Source organism: Salmo salar, chromosome 18, assembly GCF_965601325.2.
Source record: "Salmo salar chromosome 18, fSalSal1, whole genome shotgun sequence".
Classification (NCBI taxonomy): domain Eukaryota; kingdom Metazoa; phylum Chordata; class Actinopteri; order Salmoniformes; family Salmonidae; genus Salmo; species Salmo salar.
Window position 1 is genome coordinate 36,648,578 of NC_138308.1, and position 13,923 is coordinate 36,662,500.

General features: G+C 50.3%; 1 protein-coding gene across 5 annotated transcripts in view; it reads right to left on the reverse strand.

Annotated features, from left to right (window-relative positions):
* Positions 1-13,923, reverse strand: part of ehbp1 (EH domain binding protein 1) — a 477,797-nt gene that overhangs the window by 74,647 nt on the left and 389,227 nt on the right. For all 5 annotated transcript variants that reach the window (XM_082964936.1, XM_082964937.1, XM_082964939.1 and 2 more), the window contains 2 exons: positions 7,936-8,118; positions 6,637-7,338 (listed from right to left, as the gene is read on the reverse strand). In XM_082964936.1, coding sequence (XP_082821062.1) covers positions 6,637-7,338; positions 7,936-8,118 — 885 coding nt within the window. The remainder of the gene's footprint in view (positions 1-6,636; positions 7,339-7,935; positions 8,119-13,923) is intronic.

The following is a 13,923-nucleotide window of genomic DNA, read 5'->3' on the forward strand; positions in this document are numbered from 1 at the left end:
AGAGAGAGAGGAGAGAGGAGAGAGAGAGGAGAGAGAGAGAGAGAGGAGAGAGAGGAGAGAGAGGGAGAGAGAGAGGAGAGAGAGGGAGAGAGAGAGAGGAGAGAGAGAGGAGAGAGAGAGGGAGAGAGAGGGAGAGAGGGAGAGAGGAGAGAGGAGAGAGAGAGAGAGGAGAGAGAGAGAGGGAGCGAGAGAGAGGAGAGAGAGAGGAGCGAGAGAGAGGAGAGAGAGAGGAGCGAGAGAGAGGAGAGAGAGAGAGGAGAGAGAATGAGGAAAAAGCAAGCAGTATAATAAATGTAATGTAATCCACTAGATGATGGTCCATTTCAGCGAAGGGCCCTCCTCTCTACTGCAGTATAAGTCTGCTTCCCTAATGGCACCCTGTTCCCTACATAGAACCCAATGGGCCATGGTCAAAAGAAGGACCCTACATAGTGAATAGGGTCCCATTTGGGACTCACACTACAGTATATGTGAGTGATATTGGTTATTGGATGACTATCTGTCCTTAGTGTTAGAGTTACAGCAGCAGGGGGTGTGTCCCAAACGCCACTCTTTTCCTTATATAGTGCACTAGGGCCCCTACGACCCCTGGTTAAAAGTAGTGCACTACTTAGGGAATAGAGGTGTGATGTGGGACTCAGCCTCCCCGTCACTATCACCACAGACCTTTCTCATTACAGGGAGCTATGCAACGGTGGAGTAGTGGAGAGAAGGTGACAACCCAGGACGGACAGCACTCACTCACTCACACACACACATAGACACTCTCTCACGCACACACACACACACACACACACATAGACACTCTCTCACGCACACACACACACACTCACACACGCACTCACTCACTCACACACACACATAGACACTCTCTCACGCACACACACACACACACACACACATAGACACTCTCTCACGCACACACACACACACTCACACACGCACTCACTCACTCACACACACACATAGACACTCTCTCACGCACACACACACACACTCACACACGCACACACACACACACACACACACATAGACACTCTCTCACGCACACACACACACACTCACACACACACACACACACTCTCTCACACACACACACAGACACTCTCGCACACGCACACACACACACACACACACACACACACACACACACACTCTCTCACACACACACAGACACTCTCGCACACGCACACACACACACACACACACACACACACACACACACACACACACACACACACACACACACACACACACGTACATGAGCGAGCAAGCATAGCAACAAGCACACACACCAATATGGAAGCACGACCACTTGCACACACACACACACACACAAACTCACACCCATCTTCCCATTGCCTCCCTATCCACACGGCCATCTGCAGTAATCCACGGTGCAGAATAGACAGGGACAGGCATAAACCGCGGCTTGGCGCACTGAACCCAACTAAGTCCATGTTTCACAAACTAAGTCCACAGTTTAAATGGTTTAAAACCCAATGACAAGAAGCTTGTCCTTGCTGAAAAGCCAAGGCCTCTGTAATAATGGCTGACTACTACAAGGCAGGTTAATGTGAAGGCCTCTGTAATAATGGCTGACTACTACAAGGCAGGTTCATGTGAAGGCCTCTGTAATAATGGCTGACTACTACAAGGCAGGTTAATGTGAAGGCCTCTGTAATAATGGCTGACTACTACAAGGCAGGTTAATGTGAAGGCCTCTGTAATAATGGCTGACTACTACAAGGCAGGTTAATGTGAAGGCCTCTGTAATAATGGCTGACTACTACAAGGCAGGTTCATGTGAAGGCCTCTGTAATAATGGCTGACTACTACAAGGCAGGTTCATGTGAAGACCTCTGTAATAATGGCTGACTACTACAAGGCAGGTTCATGTGAAGGCCTCTGTAATAATGGCTGACTACTACAAGGCAGGTTCATGTGAAGGCCTCTGTAATAATGGCTGACTACTACAAGGCAGGTTAATGTGAAGGCCTCTGTAATAATGGCTGACTACTACAAGGCAGGTTCATGTGAAGACCTCTGTAATAATGGCTGACTACTACAAGGCAGGTTCATGTGAAGGCCTCTGTAATAATGGCTGACTACTACAAGGCAGGTTCATGTGAAGGCCTCCTTAATAATGGCTGACTACTACAAGGCAGGTTAATGTGAAGGCCTCTGTAATAATGGCTGACTACTACAAGGCAGGTTAATGTGAAGGCCTCTGTAATAATGGCTGACTACTACAAGGCAGGTTAATGTTAAGGCCTCTGTAATAATGGCTGACTACTACAAGGCAGGTTCATGTGAAGGCCTCTGTAATAATGGCTGAGTACTACAAGGCAGGTTCATGTGAAGGCCTCTGTAATAATGGCTGACTACTACAAGGCAGGTTCATGTGAAGGCCTCTGTAATAATGGCTGACTACTACAAGGCAGGTTAATGTGAAGGCCTCTGTAATAATGGCTGACTACTACAAGGCAGGTTATTGTGAAGGCCTCTGTAATAATGGCTGACTACTACAATGCAGGTTAATGTGAAAGCCTCTGTAATAATGGCTGACTACTACAAGGCAGGTTAATGTGAAGGCCACTGTAATAATGGCTGACTACTACAAGGCAGGTAATGTGAAGGCCTCTGTAATAATGGCTGACTACTACAAGGCAGGTTAATGTGAAGGCCTCTGTAATAATGGCTGACTACTACAAGGCAGGTTCATGTGAAGGCCTCTGTAATAATGGCTGACTACTACAAGGCAGGTTCATGTGAAGGCCTCTGTAATAATGGCTGACTACTACAAGGCAGGTTAATGTGAAGGCCTCTGTAATAATGGCTGACTACTACAAGGCAGGTTCATGTGAAGGCCTCTGTAATAATGGCTGACTACTACAAGGCAGGTTCATGTGAAGGCCTCTGTAATAATGGCTGACTACTACAAGGCAGGTTAATGTGAAGGCCTCTGTAATAATGGCTGACTACTACAAGGCAGGTTAATGTTAAGGCCTCTGTAATAATGGCTGACTACTACAAGGCAGGTTCATGTGAAGGCCTCTGTAATAATGGCTGACTACTACAAGGCAGGTTCATGTGAAGGCCTCTGTAATAATGGCTGACTACTACAAGGCAGGTTCATGTAAAGGCCTCTGTAATAATGGCTGACTACTACAAGGCAGGTTCATGTGAAGGCCTCTGTAATAATGGCTGACTACTACAAGGCAGGTTATTGTGAAGGCCTCTGTAATAATGGCTGACTACTACAATGCAGGTTAATGTGAAAGCCTCTGTAATAATGGCTGACTACTACAAGGCAGGTTAATGTGAAGGCCACTGTAATAATGGCTGACTACTACAAGGCAGGTAATGTGAAGGCCTCTGTAATAATGGCTGACTACTACAAGGCAGGTTAATGTGAAGGCCTCTGTAATAATGGCTGACTACTACAAGGCAGGTTCATGTGAAGGCCTCTGTAATAATGGCTGACTACTACAAGGCAGGTTCATGTGAAGGCCTCTGTAATAATGGCTGACTACTACAAGGCAGGTTAATGTGAAGGCCTCTGTAATAATGGCTGACTACTACAAGGCAGGTTCATGTGAAGGCCTCTGTAATAATGGCTGACTACTACAAGGCAGGTTCATGTGAAGGCCTCTGTAATAATGGCTGACTACTACAAGGCAGGTTAATGTGAAGGCCTCTGTAATAATGGCTGACTACTACAAGGCAGGTTAATGTGAAGGCCACTGTAATAATGGCTGACTACTACAAGGCAGGTTAATGTGAAGGCCTCTGTAATAATGGCTGACTACTACAAGGCAGGTTAATGTGAAGGCCTCTGTAATAATGGCTGACTACTACAAGGCAGGTTAATGTGAAGGCCTCTGTAATAATGGCTGACTACTACAAGGCAGGTTAATGTGAAGGCCTCTGTAATAATCGCTGACTACTACAAGGTAGGTTCATGTTTATTGGTATAAATCTTATCCTGGAGGCAGAACTGACCGATTTCCCAGATGCAAAGTCAAACTTCATGAACAAAAGTTAATTTAAGGTTAGGCATTAGGGTTAGCAGTGTGGTTAGTGTTAGGCATTAGGGTTAGCAGTGTGGTTAAGGTTAGGGTTAGACATTAGGGTTAGCAGTGTGGTTAAGGTTAGGCATTAGGGTTAGCAGTGTGGTTAAGGTTAGGATTAGGCATTAGGGTTAGCAGTGTGGTTAAGGTTAGGATTAGGCATTAGGGTTAGCAGTGTGGTTAAGGTTAGGATTAGGCATTAGGGTTAGCAGTGTGGTTAAGGTTAGGATTAGGCATTAGGGTTAGCAGTGTGGTTAAGGTTAGTGTTAGGCATTAGGGTTAGCAGTGTGGTTAAGTTTAGTGTTAGGCATTAGGGTTAGCAGTGTGGTTAAGGTTAGGATTAGGCATTAGGGTTAGCAGTGTGGTTAAGGTTAGGGTTAGACATTAGGGTTAGCAGTGTGGTTAAGGTTAGGCATTAGGGTTAGCTGTGTGGTTAAAGTTAGGGTTAGGCATTAGGGTTAGCAGTGTGGTTAAAGTTAGGGTTAGGCATTAGGTTTAGCAGTGTGGTTAAGGTTAGGGTTAGACATTAGGGTTAGCAGTGTGGTTAAGTTTAGTGTTAGGCATTAGGATTAGCAGTGTGGTTAGGGTTAGACATTAGGGTTAGCAGTGTGGTTAAGGTTAGGCATTAGGGTTAGCTGTGTGGTTAAAGTTAGGGTTAGGCATTAGGGTTAGCAGTGTGGTTAAAGTTAGGGTTAGGCATTAGGTTTAGCAGTGTGGTTAAGGTTAGGGTTAGACATTAGGGTTAGCAGTGTGGTTAAGTTTAGTGTTAGGCATTAGGATTAGCAGTGTGGTTAAGGTTAGGGTTAGACATTAGAGTTAGCAGTGTGGTTAAAGTTAGGCATATACATTAGGGTTAGCAGTGTGGTTAAGGTTAGGCATTAGGGTTAGCAGTGTGGTTAAGGTTAGGCATTAGGGTTAGCAGTGTGGTTAAGTTTAGGCATTAGGGTTAGCAGTGTGGTTAAGGTTAGGCATTATGGTTAGCAGTGTGGTTAAGGTTAGGCATTAGCGTTAGCAGTGTGGTTAAGGTTAGGCATTAGGGTTAGCAGTGTGGTTAAGGTTAGGCATTAGGGTTAGCAGTGTGGTTAAGGTTAGGGTTAGGCATTAGGGTGAGCAGTGTGGTTAAGGTTAGACATTAGGGTTAGCAGTGTGGTTAAGGTTAGGCATTAGGGTTAGCAGTGTGGTTAAGGTTAGACATTAGGGTTAGCAGTGTGGTTAAGGTTAGGCATTAGGGTTAGCAGTGTGGTTAAGGTTAGGATTAGACATTAGGGTTAGCAGTGTGGTTAAGGTTAGGCATTAGGGTTAGCAGTGTGGTTAAGGTTAGGCATTAGGGTTAGAAGTGTGGTTAAGGTTAGGCATTAGGGTTAGCAGTGTGGTTAAGGTTAGGCATTAGGGTTAGCAGTGTGGTTAAGGTTAGGATTAGACATTAGGGTTAGCAGTGTGGTTAAGGTTAGGCATTAGAGTTAGCAGTGTGGTTAAGGTTAGGCATTAGGGTTAGCAGTGTGGTTAAGGTTAGGCATTAGGGTTAGCAGTGTGGTTAAGGTTAGACATTAGGGTTAGCAGTGTGGTTAAGGTTAGGGTTAGACATTAGGGTTAGCAGTGTGGTTAAGGTTAGGCATTAGGGTTAGCAGTATGGTTAAGGTTAGACATTAGGGTTAGCAGTGTGGTTAAGGTTAGGCATTAGGGTTAGCAGTGTGGTTAAGGTTAGGATTGATGACTATGAGGCTGTTCCAGCTAGTGGCCACTCTGCAGAGCTGAACAAGGTTCAACCTGCTACTATCTGGTCATGCTGGAAATAACGGACATGGAAATCAGGACTTTTCTAAGTCGAACCATAAAGCCATTAAAGCGATGCTAATCATTTAATACACAGCGGTGACGTAGCCGTAGCATTATGACTGCAGTGACCTCCACCCCGACCTTTCAAGGTGTTAAACGGTGTTATGATCGAGGGGTTAAGGCAGGCAGACAGGCGTGTGTGTGTGACTGCGACAACTGAGGTGTGTCCTGTGAAGCGTATCCACGTAGCCTGAGCACAACCTGCCATCACGCAGCGGGATGAGAAATATAATGAAAAATATAATGAAATGTCAAAAGAGCTTGTGGGATGTTTGGGTAATGTTAGCGTGTCTCCACCTGATGGGTGCTCGGGCCCACGGTGACAACATCTAAAATGGGAAGGAAGCAGCCGTTTTCTCCGTAGCAGAAATCCATCAGAAGCACCATGCTGTTTGACTGGACCAGTGTTTCTCAACTATGCCTCTTCAGCACGAAGCTACAATGTTACATTAATCAGGTTGTAGCTTTGGACAAGAGAACCTGACTACACTGATCAAGGGCTTGACGAGAAGATGAGTAGTTGAATTAGTTGTGGCAGGGATGAAATAAACATCCCGTCGAGGTGAAGAAAGAAACGTGGTTAGTGTGTTGACCTGTTAAGAGGCAGAGTGTCGACAGCTGGTGTCCTTAAAGTTCTCATTAAGACCAAATGGTGTATGAACCTGAAATTAAATTCCTCAATCAATCAATCAATCAATCAAATCAGTAGGTACGTCCAGACATGTACCTGTTTAGTGGGCGTGTCAGCGTGGTTGTTAGGGGTGGGGCTGCTGCCGTCGGAGGCGGTCTCAGACTCAGAGTGACGGAGGCTGGCCCTCTTCTTCTTGATGAGGTCAGCATCACAGTTGTAGGAGAAGCCCAGCTTGTGGGAGGAGGGAGACGAGGCCCCTGGGGGCCCAGAGGCCCCTTGCTGTGTAGGGAACCCTGAATCTAGGGCCCCGTTGTCTGGGGCTCCACCCCTCATCCCTTCCTGCTCCCTCGTCTCCCTCTCTATCCCTCTCTCCGTCCTCAGAGGGAGCTGGCTCAGGTCCAGGGTGACTGCCTTCAGGGGTAGTTGTAGTTGACGTCCAACGTCTCCTAGAGGTGTGGGGGCAAGGGAGCGAGGCGCGGCTCTGGGCTGGGAGGACTCTGTGGCGGTGGGAGGTAGAGCCGCGCGGGGCAAGGGGAGGGGGGGCGAGGTGGGAGAGGAGGGGGACATCCCAAAGTCAGGGAGGGAGAAAGATATAGTCTCACTCTTCCTCACGCTCACCACCTCCATCTCCTCCTCCTCTTTACCCACGGCTCCATTGGTGGCGCTAGCGCCATTAGCTCCGATGCTAACGTCCCCACTGGATCCAGTGGTCTGGGCATTAGCGTCACTGACGTTTAGCTCGGCATAGAACTTGTCCTGGCCGATGGAGGCGTTGGTGTCTGTCTCGAAGTCTCCCACCTTAATGACAAGAAAAGTAATAATATTTTATTTTAGTTGTATAACTCTTTCTCACAAACCCCCCCAACTAATATGAGTTTCACTGGGACACAGAGTCAAACATCCTCCCCTGGCTGGAAACTAGTTGTAGGTTTAGAAAGTCACTGAATCTAAATAAATAAACACATCCTGATGATCTCACAGGGGGACATTTTCTCAGAGACCCTGATGACCTCACAGGGGGACATTTTCTCAGAGACCCTGATGACCTCACAGGGGGACATTTTCTCAGAGACCCTGATGACCTCACAGGGGGACATTTTCTCAGAGACCCTGATGACCTCACAGGGGGACATTTTCTCAGAGACCCTGATGACCTCACAGGGGGACATTTTCTCAGAGACCCTGATGACCTCACAGGGGGACATTTTCTCAGAGACCCTGATGACCTCACAGGGGGACATTTTCTCATTTCTTCTCTTTGACAACATAACTTAGAATGATGCTGGAGATGAATACGAGGTTTAACAGGTGAAGTGGCCCCACCTTGTATGTATTAATACAGAACATCAACAGACCCACCTTGTATGTATTAATACAGAACATCAACAGACCCACCTTGTATGTGCTGCGGCTGCTGTTGGCTTCTATCTGCACCACGTTGAGTTCCTCTCCACTGAAGTGGGCTCTGATCTGGTAGAGGTACGTCATGACGGTCAGCTTGTCAGGGATGGCCAGCAGAACCATGTCAGATGGCTCCAACAGACGACTGATGCCCAGGCTGGCAAAAACATCATACGCCTGGACAGACACACAGGGAAAAGACATTTCATCACTACACCAAACCAGTCATTACCAAACGACTAACACAGGAACACATGTGGTAATTACTACACCAAACCTAATGACTATAAGGAGCATTGACAAATGTCCTCCAAGTTTTTCTAACCAGGTTAACACATCATTTCAGTAAAATCTGGCAGGTATAGAAAATGTCCGACAGGGGAAAACACAGAAACATCCCAAATCAAAGTAAACTTGCCAAAGGCAGACTAAACTCAGAATCCCCATACGGCTGCAATGAGAGAGATGAAGAGAACTAACAACTGAGTGTTTCCAATGGGGATGGAGGGTAGAGGAGGATGAGAGCGGAGCAGTGGGGGGTGAGACAGTGAGGGGGTTGAGGAGATGAGGGTAGAGACAGAAAACAAGAGACCTTTTCACACTGCATCGTTCTTAGCCCCAGGCTATCTTAGCCCCAGGCTAGACTGGCCCTGGGCTAAGCTTTAGCTCTGGGCTAAGGATTCCCACCTGTATTCCAAAGCCCTGGGCGAACGGACAAACACAACATGCGACCAATATTCTATCTCTGACACACGACCGATATTAAACAATAAGACAGGAAATGAACACGATGTCCCCTGTTTCTGGCCTGTATAAACCCCGCTGTCTGCATTTACCAACAATGTTTGACTTCTAAAATTCGATCTGGCCGTTGAACAGAGAACGCTGTGAACAAACGAGACGTCATCTTTTCTGATCCAGGTCGAAATCACGCTATTATTATTATCCTCATGGATTTATGGAATTAAATGTAAATAGAAAATCTATGAAAACGGAGACAAATGTAACGTTTGCTGCTGTTCCAGCTGTAGAGTTTGCTGCTGCTGTTCCAGCTGTAGAGTTTGCTGCTGCTGTTCCAGCTGTAGAGTTTGCTGCTGTTCCAGCTGTAGAGTTTGCTGCTGCTGTTCCAGCTATAGAGTTTGCTGCTGCTGTTCCAGCTGTAGAGTTTGCTGCTGCTGTTCCAGCTGTAGAGTTTGCTGCTGCTGTTCCAGCTGTAGCGTTTGCTGCTGTTCCAGCTGTAGCGTTTGCTGCTGTTCCAGCTGTAGCGTTTGCTGCTGTTCCAGCTGTAGCGTTTGCTGCTGTTCCAGCTGTAGAGTTTGCTGCTGCTGTTCCAGCTGTAGAGTTTGCTGCTGCTGTTCCAGCTGTAGAGTTTGCTGCTGCTGTTCCAGCTGTAGAGTTTGCTGCTGCTGTTCCAGCTGTAGAGTTTGCTGCTGCTGTTCCAGCTGTAGAGTTTGCTGCTGCTGTTCCAGCTGTAGCGTTTGCTGCTGTTCCAGCTGTAGCGTTTGCTGCTGTTCCAGCTGTAGAGTTTGCTGCTGCTGTTCCAGCTGTAGAGTTTGCTGCTGCTGTTCCAGCTGTAGAGTTTGCTGCTGCTGTTCCAGCTGTAGAGTTTGCTGCTGCTGTTCCAGCTGTAGAGTTTGCTGCTGCTGTTCCAGCTGTAGAGTTTGCTGCTGTTCCAGCTGTAGAGTTTGCTGCTGTTCCAGCTGTAGAGTTTGTTGCTGTTCCAGCTGTAGAGTTTGTATCTTTAGTTGGCTAAGTGAGAAGAGGTTAGCCAGCCTGCATAGCAACCATTTTTGTTAGGCATAGCAACCCATGTTTTCCTGTCTTCAGATGGAAGGCTTAAATAGAATGAATTGACGTATCAAAATAACATGCAGAACACATTACAGGTATCAACATCATATGTCAATTAAGTGAAAGTGCTGCTTTTGTGATTGGACAGTGAGCATTCAAAGCGTTGTTCTTGACTCCGTTTCACACTGGCTATTTTGGCAGCGTGTTCTTGGGGCTAACCACAAAACATCGGTTCTGACCCTGATCCGGAGCAGGGCCAGCTAGCCCTGGGCTAAGGTTGGTGCTAGCCCACTTTACAATGTGCAAGTGTGAACACTCACTTAGCCTGGGGCTAAAATATCCCTCAGCCCAAGAGAGGCCCAAGGGAGGCTCTTTAGAGTGTGCAACGCTGTCATCAAGGTAAAGGGTGGCTACTTTGAAGAATATAAAATATATTTTTGGTTACTACATGATTCCATATGTGTTATTTCATAGTTTTGATGTCGTCACTATTATGTATAAAATAGTAAAAATAAAGAAAAACCCTTGAATGAGTAGGTGTGTCCAAACTTTTGACTGATACTGCACATGAAAATAACCTTAAATAAATGTGTGTATACGTGTGTGTGTTTGTGTTCGTCTGTATCTGTGTGTGTGTGTGTGTGTGTGTGTGTGTGTGTGTGTGTGTGTGTGTGTGTGTGTGTGTGTGTGTGTGTGTGTATGTATATAACACTGCAGCCATGGCAGCAGACAGGTCATGTCAGGGATGGTTGTCTCTGATAAGAGAGGCAGATACCCTGAGACAGAGCGCTTAATCCTAGAGGGGTGTGTGTGTGTGTGTGTGTGTGTGTGTGTGTGTGTGTGTGTGTGTGTGTGTGTGTGTGTGTGTGTGTGTGTGTGTGTGTGTGTGTGTGTGTGTGTGTTTCTTATCACCCTACATCAACCTGACCATGCTCTCCATCAGCTAGCGTGTAATTGGTCTGATTTAAGACTGATGAGAAAATACAGACCCTGATTATCAACCCCAATCCCCCTGTCACCTGATACACAGAGAGGGAGGGAGGGGAGAGAGAGATGGAGACAGAGGGGGAGGGAGGGGAGAGAGAGATGGAGACAGAGGGGGAGGGAGGGGAGAGATGGAGACAGAGGGGGACGGGAGGGGAGAGATGGAGACAGAGGGGGAGGGAGGGGAGAGATGGAGACAGAGGGGGAGGGAGGGGAGAGATGGAGACAGAGGGGGAGGGAGGGGAGAGATGGAGACAGAGGGGGAGGGAGGGGAGAGATGGAGACAGAGGGGGAGGGAGACAGAGGGAGGGAGGGGAGAGAGAGATGGAGACAGAGGGGGAGGGAGGGGAGAGAGAGATGGAGACAGAGGGGGAGGGAGGGGAGAGAGAGGATGGAGACAGAGGGGGAGGGAGGGGAGAGAGAGATGGAGACAGAGGGGGAGGGAGGGGAGAGAGAGATGGAGACAGAGGGGGAGGGAGGGAGAGATGGAGACAGAGGGTGGGCGGGAGACAGAGGGAGGGAGGGGAGAGAGAGATGGAGACAGAGAGGGAGGGAGGGAGAGAGATGGATGGGGAGGGGGAGAGCGAGATGGGGACAGAGGGAGGGAGGGAGGTGAGAGAGAGATGGAGACAGAGGGGGGAGGGAGGGGAGAGATGGAGACAGAGGGGGAGGGAGGGGAGAGATGGAGACAGAGGGGGAGGGAGGGGAGAGATGGAGACAGAGGGGGAGGGAGGGGAGAGAGAGATGGAGACAGAGGGGGAGGGAGGGGAGAGATGGAGACAGAGGGGGAGGGAGGGGAGAGAGAGATGGAGACAGAGGGGGGAGGGAGGGGAGAGATGGAGACAGAGGGGAGGAGGGAGGGGAGAGATGGAGACAGAGGGGGAGGGAGGGGAGAGATGGAGACAGAGGGGGAGGGAGGGAGAGATGGAGACAGAGGGAGGGAGGGAGAGATGGAGACAGAGGGGGAGGGAGGGAGAGATGGAGACAGAGGGGGAGGGAGGGAGAGATGGAGACAGAGGGGGAGGGAGGGAGAGATGGAGACAGAGGGGAGGGAGGGAGAGATGGAGACAGAGGGGGAGGGAGGGAGAGATGGAGACAGAGGGGGAGGGAGGGAGAGATGGAGACAGAGGGGGAGGGAGGGAGAGATGGAGACAGAGGGGGAGGGAGGGAGAGATGGAGACAGAGGGGGAGGGAGGGAGAGATGGAGACAGAGGGAGGGAGGGAGAGATGGAGACAGAGGGGGAGGGAGGGAGAGATGGAGACAGAGGGGAGGGAGGGAGAGATGGAGACAGAGGGGGAGGGAGGGAGAGATGGAGACAGAGGGGGAGGGAGGGAGAGATGGAGACAGAGGGGGAGGGAGGGAGAGATGGAGACAGAGGGGGAGGGAGGGAGAGATGGAGACAGAGGGGGAGGGAGGGAGAGATGGAGACAGAGGGGGAGGGAAGGAGAGAGAGGGAGGGAGGGAGAGATGGAGACAGAGGGGGAGGGAGGGAGAGATGGAGACAGAGGGTGGGAGGGAGACAGAGGGAGGGAGGGAGAGAGAGATGGAGACAGAGAGGGAGGGAGGGAGAGAGATGGAGGGAGGGGAGAGCGAGATGGGGACAGAGGGAGGGAGGGAGGTGAGAGAGAGATGGAGACAGAGGGGGAGGGAGGGAGAGATGAGACAGAGGGGGAGGGAGGGAGAGAGAGATAGAGACAGAGGGAGGGAGGGAGACAGAGGGAGGGAGGGAAGAGAGGGATGGAGACAGAGGGAGGGAGGGAGACAGAGATGGAGGGAGGGTAGAGAGTGTGGGATGGAGAAAGAGGGATGGGGGAGAGAAGGAGAAAGACAGAGAGAAACAGAGGGGGGACTAGTAATCATTATCAGAACCAATGACAGGTGAATAAACAGATGAAGAAAACACCATCATCCTCTTTCCTTGCTTCGACACACACACACACACACACACACACACACACACACACACACAGTATATCACAGCTTGTATCTGGGCTGCTTGATAGCGTCTGTGTATTCCAACCTGTTGACAACCACAGTTTCCTTGTCTCAATGCCTCCACATCCCCCAAGGGACCCCGCTCTCTAACGCTCCCTCCCGCTGTCTAACGCTCCCTCCCGCTCTCTAACGCTCCCTCCCGCTCTCTAACGCTCCCTCCCGCTGTCTAACGCTCCCTCCCGCTGTCTAACGCTCCCTCCCGCTGTCTAACGCTCCCTCCCGCTCTCTAACGCTCCCTCCCGCTCTCTAACGCTCCCTCCCGCTGTCTAACGCTCCCTCTCGCTGTCTAACGCTCCCTCCCGCTGTCTAACGCTCCCTCCCACTCTCTAACGCTCCCTCCCGCTGTCTAACGCTCCCTCCCGCCCGCTGTCTAACGCTCCCTCCCGCCCGCTGTCTAACGCTCCCTCCCGCCCGCTGTCTAACGCTCCCTCCCGCCCGCTGTCTAACGCTCCCTCCCGCTGTCTAACGCTCCCTCCCGCTGTCTAACGCTCCCTCCCGCTGTCTAACGCTCCCTCTCGCTGTCTAACGCTCCCTCCCGCTGTCTAACGCGCCCTCTCGCTCTCTAACGCTCCCTCTCGCTCCCTCACGCTCTCTCCCGCTCGCTCTCACTCCCGCTCTCTCTCCCCTGCTCTCTAACGCTCCCTCCCGCTCTCTCTTGATCCCACCCGCTCCCTCTCTAACGCTCCCCCTCGCTCTCTCTCGATCCCTCCCGCTCTCTCACGCTCCCTATCCCTCTCTCACGCTCCCTCTCCCTCTCTCACGCTCCCTCTCCCTCTCTCACGCTCCCTCTCCCTCTCTCACGCTCCCTCACCCGCTCCCTCACGCTCCACTCGCTCTAACGCAGCCCCTCTCGCTCTCTAACGCTCCCTCTCGCTCTCTAACGCTCCCTCTCGCTCTCTAACGCTCCCTCACGCTCACCGCTCGCTCACATCTCTCTCACGCTCACACTCTCTCACGCTCTCTCACCGCTCACGCTCTCTCCCGCTCACGCTCTCTCCCGCTCACGCTCTCATTCCCGCTCTCTCTCCCCTGCTCTCTAACGCTCCCTCCCGCTCTCTCTCGATCCCACCCGCTCCCTCTCTAACGCTCCCCCCTCGCTCTCTCTCGATCCCTCCCGCTCTCTAACGCTCCCACTCCCACGCTCCCTCTCTCACGCTCCCTCTCCCTCTCTCACGCTCCCTCTCCCTCTCTCACGCTCCCTCTCTCACGCT